The following is a 13,397-nucleotide window of genomic DNA, read 5'->3' as shown; positions in this document are numbered from 1 at the left end:
GGGTTTGGGGGAAGGGAATGAGGAAAAAGGAAGGGTGGTCCGCGTAGCAAGGAAAGCCCTGGTTGTCTGGTGGAGTGTGTGAAGTGAGAGGAGAGCAACGCTTCGATTCGATTTTGATTTTGATTCGATTTCGGGTTGGGCCGATGGCCCAATTATGGCCTACATGCTTGATATAAAAGCTCAGCCGAAACGGGTGCGTAGAACTCGGGCCCATGACCTAAAAATAACAATGTCATTAATGTATTGTTAGCATGATTTGATTTGGTAGTGTGGTCTAAAGACTCTAAACAAGCATCAAAGTTAGCATGCCTGAATTGTACCAAGAAAAAGCTGGAGCTCCTCAATACCCTATTTAGAAAGACTATCTAGCATAATCTTGTTAGAATTCCCTCTAATGCAAGATTAATACGAGATATGTAAGAGGGTTTGCATATTTAACGTAAAAAAATTTCAAGTGTTAGAACACTTTTAGGCATTAAAATGCTTATTAGTATTAGAATAGTTATAAGTAATATTTAGATCTCACAAAATAAAAGACCTCATATTTGTTATATGAATACATATTAAATGATTAGATCATCTAATATGTGTTGGAAATTTGGAATACGATATTTTCTCACAATATATATAAGTTAAATATTTATCATACGAACATGATATTATACAATACGCACTCGTATAAAAACAAAACAATATCTTGTTGTAAAGTCGTTGTTTGCTTGCTTTTTCCCTTTTTCCATTTTTCCATTTTTCTTTTTTGTTTAGATACATGCATGTAATTGGATAAGAAGAGCTTGGGTTTTGAGACATGGTCAATATAAAATTCAAATGGTTTAATAGTGAGTTTCATACATGCTCACTATGAAAAAGTTTTAAATGTCTGGTCAAAGTAAAGTTGAACATCTTAGCTATAGCCTATAGACTATTGCTTTTTGAGCGTCAAATTGTATGCGTGGCATGCACTCATACAAGTGTATACGTCATGTCATGATCTAAGCAAAAGTAAGATGCCGCACAAACGATTCTGGACCATCAATATTACCATCAATCTAGATTCTACTAAGATGTCTCTCAACGAACCGTTTGGGATTGCGGTGGAGGATCCAAAAATTGTTGTGAATGATAATTCTCAATCACCTACAGCAATTTTGATGTTTGGTAAAAAAATAAAAAACTGTTTTTCCCCATAATTTTCAACTCCCCACAGCAAAAATAGAAAGCATTTCTAAGTGCTTTTGAAAACTGCAGTGAATCACAATAATGAATATTTTATTTTACCCATACTACCCTTATTGATTTATATAATTTTTATTTGTTTATTTTAAATTAAAAAATATGTCCATTGTTAGTTATATTTTATATTGTGATAATTAATTATGATATTTTATTTATATAATTAAAATTATAATATACTTAAAAAAATAATATGAATACTTATTTAATAATTTTGTTCTTAAAAAAATTAATGTTAATAAAAATTTGTAGCCACAAATTTTAAAAATAAGTAAAAAAATATTTTAGTTTTACCTAACAAATAAGTGAAATACACTTTCAGCATCATGTCTATTTTAGTAATTATACACAGTCACAACACTTTTACATTAACATTTACCAAACACTTTGATATTGTTTTTTGCACTCACATAACTTTTGAAAACATAGTTTACCAAATACTCAACTGCTTTACTTTACAGCTGACTTTACTTCACAGCTATTTTACTTCACAGTTTTTTTTCTCACAGCAATACCAAACTGACCCTAAATAATACCATCAATCTAGATTCTAGACCATCAAAATTCAATACCCTATATTTGTTATTGCATAATTTAAATTAACTTCCATTAATTAATTTTAGGTATTAAATTGTAATGTTTTTTCATTTTAACTACCAAAATATTTATGTCATTTCACTTTAGATACTAAATTTCAATTTAAGTACCAACTTAAAAAAATATGGTTATATTGAGCTGTGACTGTCAAATAGTCATAACTTTTTTATTGATTTATTGTTTTTTCAATATTTGTAAGGCTTAAACTTTAATGTTTGGTTTTTGGATTATAGGATTTCATCCTCCAAACTTAAATCAAAAGTATGAAACCTTTAAAAATTTTGATTTTTTATAAATTTTAAACAATCATATAACAAATTAATTTGTGACCTAATCTAAAATGTTTTACTCTAGGTTAGTACCTAAACTAAAAAAAATTAATATTTTGCTGCTTTACTGAAAAACTATTGATATTTGGTATTTAATCATAATTTTCTATTTAAATTAACAGTTTAGAGTATAATATATTTTTAAATTAGTTTTAATATATTATAATTATGATATATCAATTGGATTCCCTTTACATATGAATATATGATATATTTAACAAAGAAAAAACTATAATTAACCCTTTTCGGGATCAAAAATTTATGGAATATAACTAAAACAGTCTTTATGAGGACCTGGCTTAGAAGCTGAGATATTTATGTGTGGGACAGTCATATTGTTGCGTTTTATGAGATGCACCCCACATTGAATGAATGTCCCTCTTGCCTACCTGTTATAAAAGTAAGAAAAAATTTAGGATGGTAATAATAACACTTAAATTTTAGTTTTTTGCATATTTTCGTGTGGGTGCAGGAATATGGTAAGATAATTAATTTGAAGTGTAACAGTCTAAAATCAAAATAAGCAATAAAGAAAGCAAAAATCAAAATAAGCAATAAAGAAAGCAAAGGAAAATCGGAAAAAAAATGTTATTAAGATAAAATTATTTATATCATTTTTTTTTTTAATAAAAATGAAAGTGAGTTATATAGATGAATTTCTGAATTTCACCAACATTCAAAAAAATAATACTGTACCTATAATTATTAATATATAAAAGTTGAAGTTGGAGCTAAGTTTGATATGAGGGGTCACAGGCTAACATAAACATAAATGGTACATGCATTGGGTGAACTAAAGTGGTGACTGGCGGTGGCCATAAAGTTGACATAGTGATTGTGGGGTGCGGCTGTCTAAACTCTAAAAGCTGATGCGACTCGCACAAAATGCAGCCTCGCGACTCGTGACTCACTCATGGCTCCGCGCACGGAATGCTAGCTGGCTTTAGCAATTCCACTCGACTACTTTTCTCTGTGACGTGGTTTATTGAATATTTATTTTCATTAAGTTTTTAAATTTTTTTTGGGTAAATAAATAAATTTAGTATTTTACAATTTATAGATTAAAACTTATTTATTGGTGACCATTTTCTGTAATTTTAATTTCCTATTTATTATGCAAGCGCATATATGGCTATTCAAGCTTTATAATTTGTACTAACTAACTGTTAATTTATAATATTTTTTTGTTGAACGTTGGGACCGATTCTAAATTCAAATAACTTTAATCATAAATAAAGAAAAAATAATAATTTGAGTATAACATAATAAAAATGATGCTTTGATAATTTAAAATAAAATAAAAAGGTAAAATATCTTCGCTTAAATTAATTTATTATGAATTATTTATACCTTAAGGACCAACAAAAGGCATTACGTAGGCTTATTAATGAAAAATATTTTCTAATTAAGTAAACATTATGTGGGAGACAAATGGCACAAAGCCATTAGGATTTTAATGGATTGACCAAACGGTAGTGCCATTATTAGTCAATTTAGACAATAATCTCTCATCAAATTATAATGACAACTTACTAAAGCTCTTTATAAGTTTTTTTTTTTTTTGGCTAACAAGTCTCTTTATCTATGCTCAATCATTCATTTTGTACTTGTGAAAGACCACTATGGAAAGTTGTATATATGTGATTATGAGTGAACGTGGGTGGCTTTCTCATTCAAGTATCGAAGATAGTCACGCACAATTTGGTAAAGCATAATTCAATTATTGCATGAGAAAAATAAAACGAAAATAAAGGGTGGCAAAAGGGACTCATTCCACAAGTCGTTTTCATGTACTGTATTAAAAGTTGGCCTCATCTATGAATTCGTTAATCTTTTATTTCTTCTTCTTGTTCATGAAATGTTTTTGGTTTTTGGTTTGTGTAGTTATGTAGTGTTTAACTATAAACATCTTATTATATATATATATATATATATTTTAAAAAAGGTATAAACATTCTCATGCTTTCAACTTCGGGCATGCGTAAGAAAATAGAAGATAAGATTACAACTTTGAAGTAACTAAACATTGCAAAGTCATTAGTACATTCTCACCTAATCCACAATTAAATTACAAAATTATTCAACAAAGAAAAGTTTTTTAATTAAAGTTAAAAAGAAATTTGATCGAGTCTTGTGGATGAGACTGCAAGCATGAATGAAATGGAAAAGGAAATGTGAGTCATGTGAATGACAATACAACTATGAGTCAAGTAGAAATAAGATAGTATGTAATTACTATATTAACCTTAGATTTAGAATTATTAATTTTTTTAAATAATGATTTTTTGCAAAATTTAAAGTATGAATTAAGGAATGTTGGGATCTAATGCAAGTGACATTACGTGTCATAATTACAGTTTATAAGGAATACTTAGAGTGTTAATTGAAAACGTTAAAATGTTAATATTTTTCGTCATTTTCAACCAAAAGCTTATAAGATTTACTTGCTCCTTAAGGAAAAATTATTGGGTACGTCGTGTAACCAATCTACTTGTAAGGGTATTGTTTGACAACATATTTATATTTGTAGAGTATATTATTAATAATGTTCACCTATATTATAATAAATAAATTAGTTATACAACATAACAGTGTATAAATTAATTATTTTGTGTATCAGTTACACAAAATAATTTCTCTTCACAAAATATAAATTATCTTATTTTTAGTACAAATAAACAGCTTAATTTTTATGTTATCAAAGATTTTTTCGCCTAATAATATATTCTAAATTTTTCCATAAAAAATTGAAACCAATGAATTTAGGTTCTAAGAATGCATTAGCCATATTTGGAAATTATTAGGGTATCCACTATCCGATATACTCGGATTTGCCCAACAATCAAATTTTTTTATAACTTAAAAAACTCATTCAGAAAATTCAGAAAATAAATCTACTTTTAATTTGCCAAGAAAAACATACCATACCAGCGATATATTTTGATGTGATATTTCATAAGAGTGGAAGTAGCGCGACGCGTCACAGCGCGTGGCACAAGCACTGTCCACAAAAGCTGAGAGTGTGCACACATGCATTGTTTACTTCCACTGTTCCACAGACCAACACTGACACAGGCCTAATCCACAAAACAACGCGCCCCAACAACTCCCTGTCCCACGCGCTTGCTTGGCTTTCCGATCCCAAACTCAAACCCCAAGCAAAGCAAAGCACCTGCCCAATAAGCCTAAAAGCACAGTCGCAGCTAAAAGCCTAAAACTAGGCACCACTACATTTCTGTAAACAAAAACAAAAAAAGAAGAAGAAGAAAATACTCCCGAGTCCTGAGCTTCCTCTGTAACGCAGTCTCTGTTTCTATTTCTTTGAATTTTCAGGACTCAGAAGTATCTGAATCCAGTAGGCTATTACCATTCTTGGCCAATCATTGTAATTTTTTTTATTAATTAGTTCTTTTTTGGTTGTTGTTATTTTATTGTTTTTTTTTCTACCCCTTGTAACGGTTCTGAACCACAGTAGATCAAGAACGTCACTGTCCAATTTGATGTGCGATATCTAACAGTTTGAGTATCATAAAGCTTTGAAATTCTTTGGAAATAAAAACTTGTGGGTGGGTCAGTTCCCTTTCACTCTCTAAAAGTGTAATTTTCTGACCAGCTTTCTGGAAGATAAGGCTTGCTTGAGCTAAATCTCATTAGCTTTCCTGTAGTTTCCCAAGAATATATATACCACAGCTCTGTTTCATTGGAGGAATAAAATGGGTCTGGGGACGTCAAGCTTGAAGAAGCAGAGCAACCACCGTGATTGAGCTGGTTCCAGCTTGAGCCTAATGAATTTTCAGGTAAATTTGGCATTTGGGTTGCTGTCAGTTTATTGTTTTGAGTGATGGGTTGCGTGTACTCGAGGGTTTGTATTGGCGAGGTTTGTAGTCCAAGAGATGCAAGAATCAAAGAGAGCCAAAATGTGAGGAACACCGAGATCCCAGTGTTCTCTCCCACCTCTTCCAATGGCGAAGAAGGTGAAATTAGGGACCAGTTGAGCCAAGTAAGCTTAACCAGAGACGCTGAGGTGGGCATCACAAGGCTGTCTAGGGTTTCAGCCCAGTTTCTACCTCCAAATGGGTCAAGAACTGTTAAAGTTCCTTCAGGAAACTTCGAACTGCGGTACTCGTATTTATCTCAGAGAGGGTATTACCCTGATGCTCTTGATAAGGCTAACCAAGATAGCTTTTGCATCCACACTCCATTTGGGACAAACCCAGATGACCATTTCTTTGGGGTCTTTGATGGTCATGGAGAATTTGGAGCTCAGTGTTCACAGTTTGTGAAAAGAAAGTTGTGTGAGAATTTGCTTAGGAATACCAAGTTTCAAGTGGATGCAGTTGAGGCATGCCATTCCACGTTTCTTGCAACGAATTCTCAGTTACACGCTGATAGTGTGGATGATAGCATGAGTGGTACAACTGCAATTACAGTTTTGGTTCGAGGTAGGACGATATACATTGCAAATTCGGGTGATTCAAGGGCTGTTATTGCAGAGAGGAAGGGGAAGGATGTTGTGGCAGTGGACCTTTCAATTGATCAAACCCCATTTAGAGTAGATGAGCTTGAACGGGTTAAGCTTTGTGGTGCAAGAGTTCTTACATTGGATCAGATTGAAGGGCTGAAGAATCCAGATGTGCAGTGTTGGGGCACTGAAGAAGCCGATGATGGTGATCCACCTAGGCTGTGGGTACCAAATGGAATGTATCCTGGGACAGCTTTTACGAGGAGCATTGGTGATTCGATTGCTGAGACAATTGGGGTTGTTGCCAACCCTGAAATCGTGGTTTTAGAGCTTACGCAAAATCATCCTTTCTTTGTGCTTGCTAGTGATGGAGTTTTTGAGTTTATTTCTAGCCAAACTGTGGTTGATATGGTAAGGTATCCTGCTCTCACTTTGTTGCAATTTGAGTGTAGTGGGAGCTGTTTATTATGCTTCATTGGATGTTTATAACTTTATTACCACCGCTTATGATTGGTTGTTTGCTATTTTATTGTTGGATGTAGTTGTTATTCATGTAGTTATATCCTATGTCAACACAAACTGAAATAATCATTAATAAATAAGTTATCACATATTTTCTGGATCTTGATCATTGGGATCTAGAAATTATTATCATTCAAGATGTATTGAATTCAAGAAGCATTGTTAGTAAAAGTTGAGTAGAGATACATAGTTATCTCTTTGGTGCTCAAAAATCATGTTTCAGCTTGTCCTCTAAACATCTTTGCACCATATGTTTTCCATATTCCCTTGAGGCTCATTAAGATAGTTTTGCCCACATAATCAATTATGAAGTGTAGGTTTGCTTCTCCCTGTTCTATGAGTTTCTTCTAGTGAGAATCACATAGCAGAGGTCTGCTTCATCACATAAACAAATCGTTTGACTCACCTCTGATTAAATGGTTATATGAAAGAACTTGATGAAATTTCAACAATGGGTCTCATAATACTAAAACGATGGTTTTGATTTCAACATTATACTGAATCTTTTTCTATATAATTGTTTCACCCCTCCCTCCTCCCTGCACCATGTAAAACTTTAAACTGTAAGCTGAATTTACTTTCAATTACAAATTATAATGGCTCTTATTTTTTTTTTCCCAAATACGTATTCCAGCTCCTGCATGTAAAGTTTTTATTTTTATTTTTTAAATTTTAAATATTGTACTTTTTAGTTTTATTATTTTTTTTGTCAATTTTCCTGATTCTACTACCATATTTACAGGTTGCAAAATTTGAGGATCCCCGTGATGCTTGTGCAGCAATAGTAGCTGAGTCTTATAAACTTTGGCTGCAGTATGAAACTCGTACAGATGATATTACAGTGATAGTTGTGCACGTAGATGGGCTAACAGATGTAAGAGGATCCACAATATTATGTTTTTTTATTAGCATTTGAAGTGCATTTTCTTCACTTAAATACTTTTTTCTCAAATTTAGTGAATTAATGATGTATTTTTCTCATAGACTGTTGTTAGTCAATCAGTAAGTCCAGTTGCTGTCTTACGACCACCTATTTCTCAAGTTCTAGAGGTTACTGGATCAGAGTCTCCTTCAACCATGAGCTGGAACTCTAGAAACCAACGCACAAGACATGATTTGTCAAGGGCACGTCTCCGTGCGATTGAGAGTTCTCTAGAAAACGGGCAAGTTTGGGTTCCTCCATCTCCAGCCCACAGAAAGACTTGGGAGGAAGAAGTATACCTTTTTTCTTATCCTTCTTGCTTTCTGTTCAACATAGTTTTGTATGAAAGAAGGAAATGGTACAAATTTCTCTAATTATGAGTTCTTACTATGAATCTTTGTTTGTGCTAAACAGGCACACATTGAGCGGGCTTTGCATGACCATTTTCTTTTCAGAAAACTTACCGATTCTCAATGTCATGTTTTGTTGGATTGCATGCAAAGGGTTGAGGTCCAGCCTGGGGATGTTGTTGTTAGACAGGTTACCTTTCTTATTTCTAGTGTGATAGCCTTCTATAGGTCTCTGCTCTTATATACATATTTGCAATGTTGTTGGCGTTGGTATTAGTGGCTGAAATGGACCAATGACTCCAACAATTTGAAAAGAATTAATGTTATAGGTATTGAAATGTCAATTTGAATGTAATTCAATTCACTTGGAATGATTCAACAATGTCAGGAATGGTTATACAAAAAGTAGAAAAAAAAAAAAAACTGAAACATAATTATTAAATATGTGATATGTTTGCAGGAAATTTATGTAACCCGAACATAATTATTAAAATTTGACATATGCACAAAGAAATTTGCTTAATGACCCCATGCTCCAAAAAAACTTGATTTTCAAATTGGTGATCCATAGGGTATGCATTAGTGGTTTAATATTTGAGGTTTCATTCACAATGCTGAACCGTAGCAAAAACTGCCTGTAGATTCTATGTGCAGAAATGGAGAAGTTAAATGTTCCAAGTTTGTGTGAATTTAGTAATTTTAACAATTATTATATTTTGTAGGGTGGTGAAGGTGACTGCTTTTATGTTGTTGGCAGTGGAGAATTTGAGGTGTTGGCAACCCAGGTTTTAAATATACTCTCTTTCTATTTGAGTTTCATTTGGATAATTAATTCATGGGGTCCACCAGTTCTTCTGTTGACGGGAACTATCATGGCAGGAAGAAAAGAACGGAGAGGTTCCGAGGGTTCTGCAACGCTATACAGCTGAGAAAATGTCATCCTTTGGAGAACTAGCACTAATGTGAGTTAATTATTCCTACCTTTTTTTTTTTAATCTGTTGATGCATAAAATGATTCTACTGTCATAGTTTCTGTGAGTTTGACAACATGCATTACCCATAGAATTTGATGTACAAGTTCTAAAGGTATCTGAACTTATGCTCTTACACCTGTACATGTATATATTAGGCATTAATTTATTGCAGTGCCTGGGAAAATGAGATGCATATCCCTAAAACATGTTAGATCCATTTGATTTCGGGTTTTCTTGATCTGTTTATTTCATCCTTTTGTGATGGTGATTAAAAGCTTGATGTTTTCTAATTCCTTTTACTTTATTTTGGGATATATGGTATTACAGGTATAACAAACCACTCCAGGCCTCTGTTTGTGCTGTGACCAGTGGAACTCTTTGGGCTTTGAAAAGAGAAGACTTTCGTGGAATTCTAATGTCCGAGTTTTCTAATTTGTCATATTTGAAGTTGCTTCGATCAGTGGATCTTCTATCTAGGTTGACAATCTTACAACTGAGCCATATTGCTGATTCTCTTTCTGAGGCTTCCTTCTCAGATGGGCAGACAATAGTCAATGGGGTATGCAGTATGCTTGCTTTCGTTAAGAATATCCATCTACTATGTATTCCTTTATCTTACGTATATTTAACATGTATCTGCAGAATGAAGGCCTATCTGCATTGTACATTATCCAGAAAGGAAAAGTTAGGATTACCTTTGATGCAAGTTTAGTTAGTAATCCAGTTGTGAGCAGTCTCATATCTGACAATAAAAAAGAAGATGATAATCCTCAGAGCAGTAAAGAGCTCTCAGTGGAGAAGACAGAGGGAAGCTACTTTGGTGAATGGACACTTGTTGGTGAACATATTGATTTGATTAATGCAGTTGCTGTGGGTGATGTTGTTTGTGCTGTTTTAACAAAGGAAAAATTTGATTCTGTCATTGGTCCTTTGAGAAAGATTACTCAGGATGATCAGAAGTATGTAGTAAACTTCCATTTTTAACTCCATGGTTAAATTTGGAGCTCTCTGATGACATAGCAATTTTTGAAATTCTCTTTTATGTTGTACTTGATAACTCATGATTGTTTCATATCTCTGATATTGTTGGTTTATGTCACTATTTAGGGAAAGGGATCATTCTTCAGAAATTACAAAGGAATCTGCCAAGAATATTGATATTTCAGCTCTTACTAAAGTTCAACTCTCTGATTTGGTACTACAGTGTCCTGCTTGTGGTTACGTTTCCAAGAATAAATGCTAAATTGAGTTCTCTTATCATTTAATGATATCTTATTCTTTCTTGTCTAGGAGTGGAGAACATGCTTATATTGTACTGACTGCAATGAGATTGGGCTTGTACGCTTAAGAGACTCAGGTTGGTTTTGTTGTGTTTTATGATTATTTTGATTCATTTTTGTGTATGGTTAGATTGGCTTCTACTTGATGGTAGTGGTTCATGTTAAAGTGGGATTTTTTCTTTTTGTTTTGGGGGAGCGGGGGGAGACAAACTGACATTGAAGTAATAAAAAGCTGATTGTATATACTGCATGAAATTAGATGCAATATTTTGAGAAGAATCTCATGAATAGTACATAAGCTGATGAAAATGCTTCTTCTTGATTCTGATTGCCTACAGAAAATTTGCTTAGTTTGAAAAGGTTTTCAAAGCAGAAGGTCAGAAGGCTGGGAAAGGAAGCACAAGTATTGAAAGAGAAGGATCTAATCAAGAGTATAAGCCCTTCAGCTTGTGTGCCACAGTTTCTGTGCACTTGTGTTGATCAGACACATGCCGCCATACTGCTAAATACATGCCTTGCTTGTCCACTGGCCTCTATTATTCGTACTCCCCTTGATGAATCATCTGCCCAATTTTGTGCAGCCTCTCTAGTTACTGCCTTGGAAGATCTCCACAAGGTCTGATGTCTGGAAATAGCTTATTTCCTCCCCCTTTCTTCTTTAACTCCTAAATTTGCTCTTACCTGTTTTTGTAACATCTTCCTTTTGTCTTTCTTTTTTGAAATTTGAATTTCAGAATGACGTGCTCTACAGAGGCTTGTCTCCTGATGTTTTAATGTTGGACCAAACAGGACATTTACAGGTTGACGGTGTACCATTTTTCATGCCAAATAGTGTTCATAATATCTTGATTAATGTTTAACGTAGATGAAAGGAGAAGTTGATGAAATTATGCTTAATTACTATATTTTTGCTGTATTGTAGCTAGTGGACTTCAGGTTTGGGAAGAAGTTATCTGGGCAAAGAACATATACAATTTGTGGAATGGCAGATTTTTTAGCTCCAGAAATAGTCCAGGGAAAAGGCCATGGTTTCCCAGCTGACTGGTAATAGTGTAACTTCGGTGATGCATGCCATCATTTCCCAATATAAATATACTATATGATGCTTTATTTAGCTTTTGAAGGAAAATGTGAAACATATTGCATGAAAAATAAAATCATTTTGGATCAGACAGCATGGTCGGCATTGAAACTTGTAAAAATTTATGAAGGGAAATGCTTGACAGAAATATTAGACTTAAATGCAATTGTGAGATACATGCTGCTTTTAGGACATCCAATTAGCTTTGTACGAGTATCTAGTTTTGCTGTTTAAGATTTTTGGGAAAATTTTAGAACAAAAAACTAAAAGCATATATGGCTTTTTATGAATAGCATTTATACCAAAAAAAAATTTCTTCCCTTCTTGGGGTGGGGTGCTTATGTTTGTCACATAGGGATTATTGAAGGTTTAGGCTTTTTTTTTAAATTTTTTTTTTTTGTCTTAACAATATCCTTTGAGACACTCTGCAATCCTAAATTTGTTTGCATATTTGCAGGTGGGCATTGGGAGTCTTGATATATTTCATGCTACAAGGCGAATTGCCATTCGGGTCATGGAGAGAAAGTGAGCTTGATACCTTTGCAAAGATTGCAAAGGGACAACTAAATCTTCCGCAAACTTTTAGCCCTGAAGTTGTAGATCTCATCACCAAGGTATTGCAGGAATCTTTTAGTCAGAACCTTTTAGTCATCTCTCTCTCTCTCTCTCTCTCTCTCTCTCTCTCTCTCTCTCTCTCTCTCTCTCACACACACACACACACACACACAAGGAACTTTCACATGCTTACTTGTAATTTAATAATATGTTCAGTTACTTGAGGTTGATGAAAACGCCAGACTGGGAAGCCAAGGTTATGATTCTGTCAAAAGGCATCCCTGGTTTAATGGTGTTGATTGGAAAGGGATCAGAGACTCTAGTTTTCCTGTTCCTCATGAGATCACCTCTCGTATAACTCAACATTTGGAAAGTCACACCGAGGACCGTACTGTTCCTTTAGCTTCTCCATCTCGAGACGTAGAAGAACTTGACATTCCTGAATGGTTTGATGACTGGTAGAAGAATGAAAAGATACTGGATTTTCCACCTTACCAAACAATTTCACAGGTGGGCTTCTCTTCTCTGCTGTGAGATTGACTCATAGCTTTTGTTGAACGATGGGAACCCACCAAGGACAGGACAAAATCAATGGAGAAGTGGAAGTTACAAGCCTGACCTTGCTTTGTGGTCCAATTATATTTCATCTGATTACATAGTAGCATAATAGCATTAGAAGAGCATATGTTTTGGTCGGTTAATAAGTTTTTTACTTTTAAATTTCTTTTTGTGAATTCCATCTTTGTAAATACATATATGTGTAGATGAATGAGGGTCCTTTTTTTTTTTTGTGGGGATAATGAATGAGGGTCCTTCGTTGATGAAATTACAGCACTCCATTCCACGTTACTTCTGTAACAGCAGCTGACAGAAATTTGATTGACTTAGCCAAGTGGCTTCTCAGAGTCAGAGAGTCTTTTTTATTATTCATTGTCTTATTGTTTACTATTCAAATTCTCATGTATCACTTTCTTTTTTGTTGTAAATACTGAGCAGCGAGTTATGCAAAAACTTACTGATTGGTGTCCAGCAAAACTTTATATATTCTGTTCTCATTTTCTCTGATGCTTTGCTTGTTCAAATTGTTTCAGA

At 33.7% G+C, this 13,397-nt stretch overlaps 1 protein-coding gene across 1 annotated transcript; it reads left to right on the top strand.

Moving 5' to 3' along the window:
* Positions 1-5,376: 5,376 nt before the first annotated feature.
* Positions 5,377-13,370, top strand: LOC147285413 (protein phosphatase 2C and cyclic nucleotide-binding/kinase domain-containing protein). The gene is made up of 15 exons (XM_086244101.1): positions 5,377-7,032; positions 7,886-8,017; positions 8,128-8,358; positions 8,480-8,605; positions 9,138-9,200; positions 9,295-9,377; positions 9,717-9,948; positions 10,032-10,348; positions 10,497-10,584; positions 10,680-10,746; positions 11,008-11,285; positions 11,404-11,469; positions 11,592-11,713; positions 12,208-12,364; positions 12,522-13,370. Exons 1-15 carry the CDS (start codon positions 6,001-6,003, stop codon positions 12,765-12,767), a joined length of 3,240 nt encoding a protein of 1,079 aa, XP_086100227.1. The 5' UTR covers positions 5,377-6,000; the 3' UTR covers positions 12,768-13,370.
* Positions 13,371-13,397: the final 27 nt, after the last annotated feature.

This window comes from Dryas octopetala, chromosome 5 (assembly GCF_963921425.1).
Source record: "Dryas octopetala chromosome 5, drDryOcto1.1, whole genome shotgun sequence".
Taxonomy (NCBI): Eukaryota; Viridiplantae; Streptophyta; class Magnoliopsida; order Rosales; family Rosaceae; genus Dryas; species Dryas octopetala.
The sequence above is the reverse complement of the archived record's forward strand: the minus strand, read 5'-3'. Positions and strand labels throughout refer to the sequence as shown.

Bases quoted from the DNA above. Each gene is read 5' to 3' on its own strand.
- LOC147285413 (XM_086244101.1), top strand. From the start codon at position 6,001: ATGGGTTGCGTGTACTCGAGGGTTTGTATTGGCGAGGTTTGTAGTCCA. The intron at 7,033-7,885 runs GTAAGGTATCCT...CCATATTTACAG, and splicing joins GCCAAACTGTGGTTGATATG to GTTGCAAAATTTGAGGATCC. The intron at 10,585-10,679 runs GTACTACAGTGT...TTTCTTGTCTAG, and splicing joins AAGTTCAACTCTCTGATTTG to GAGTGGAGAACATGCTTATA.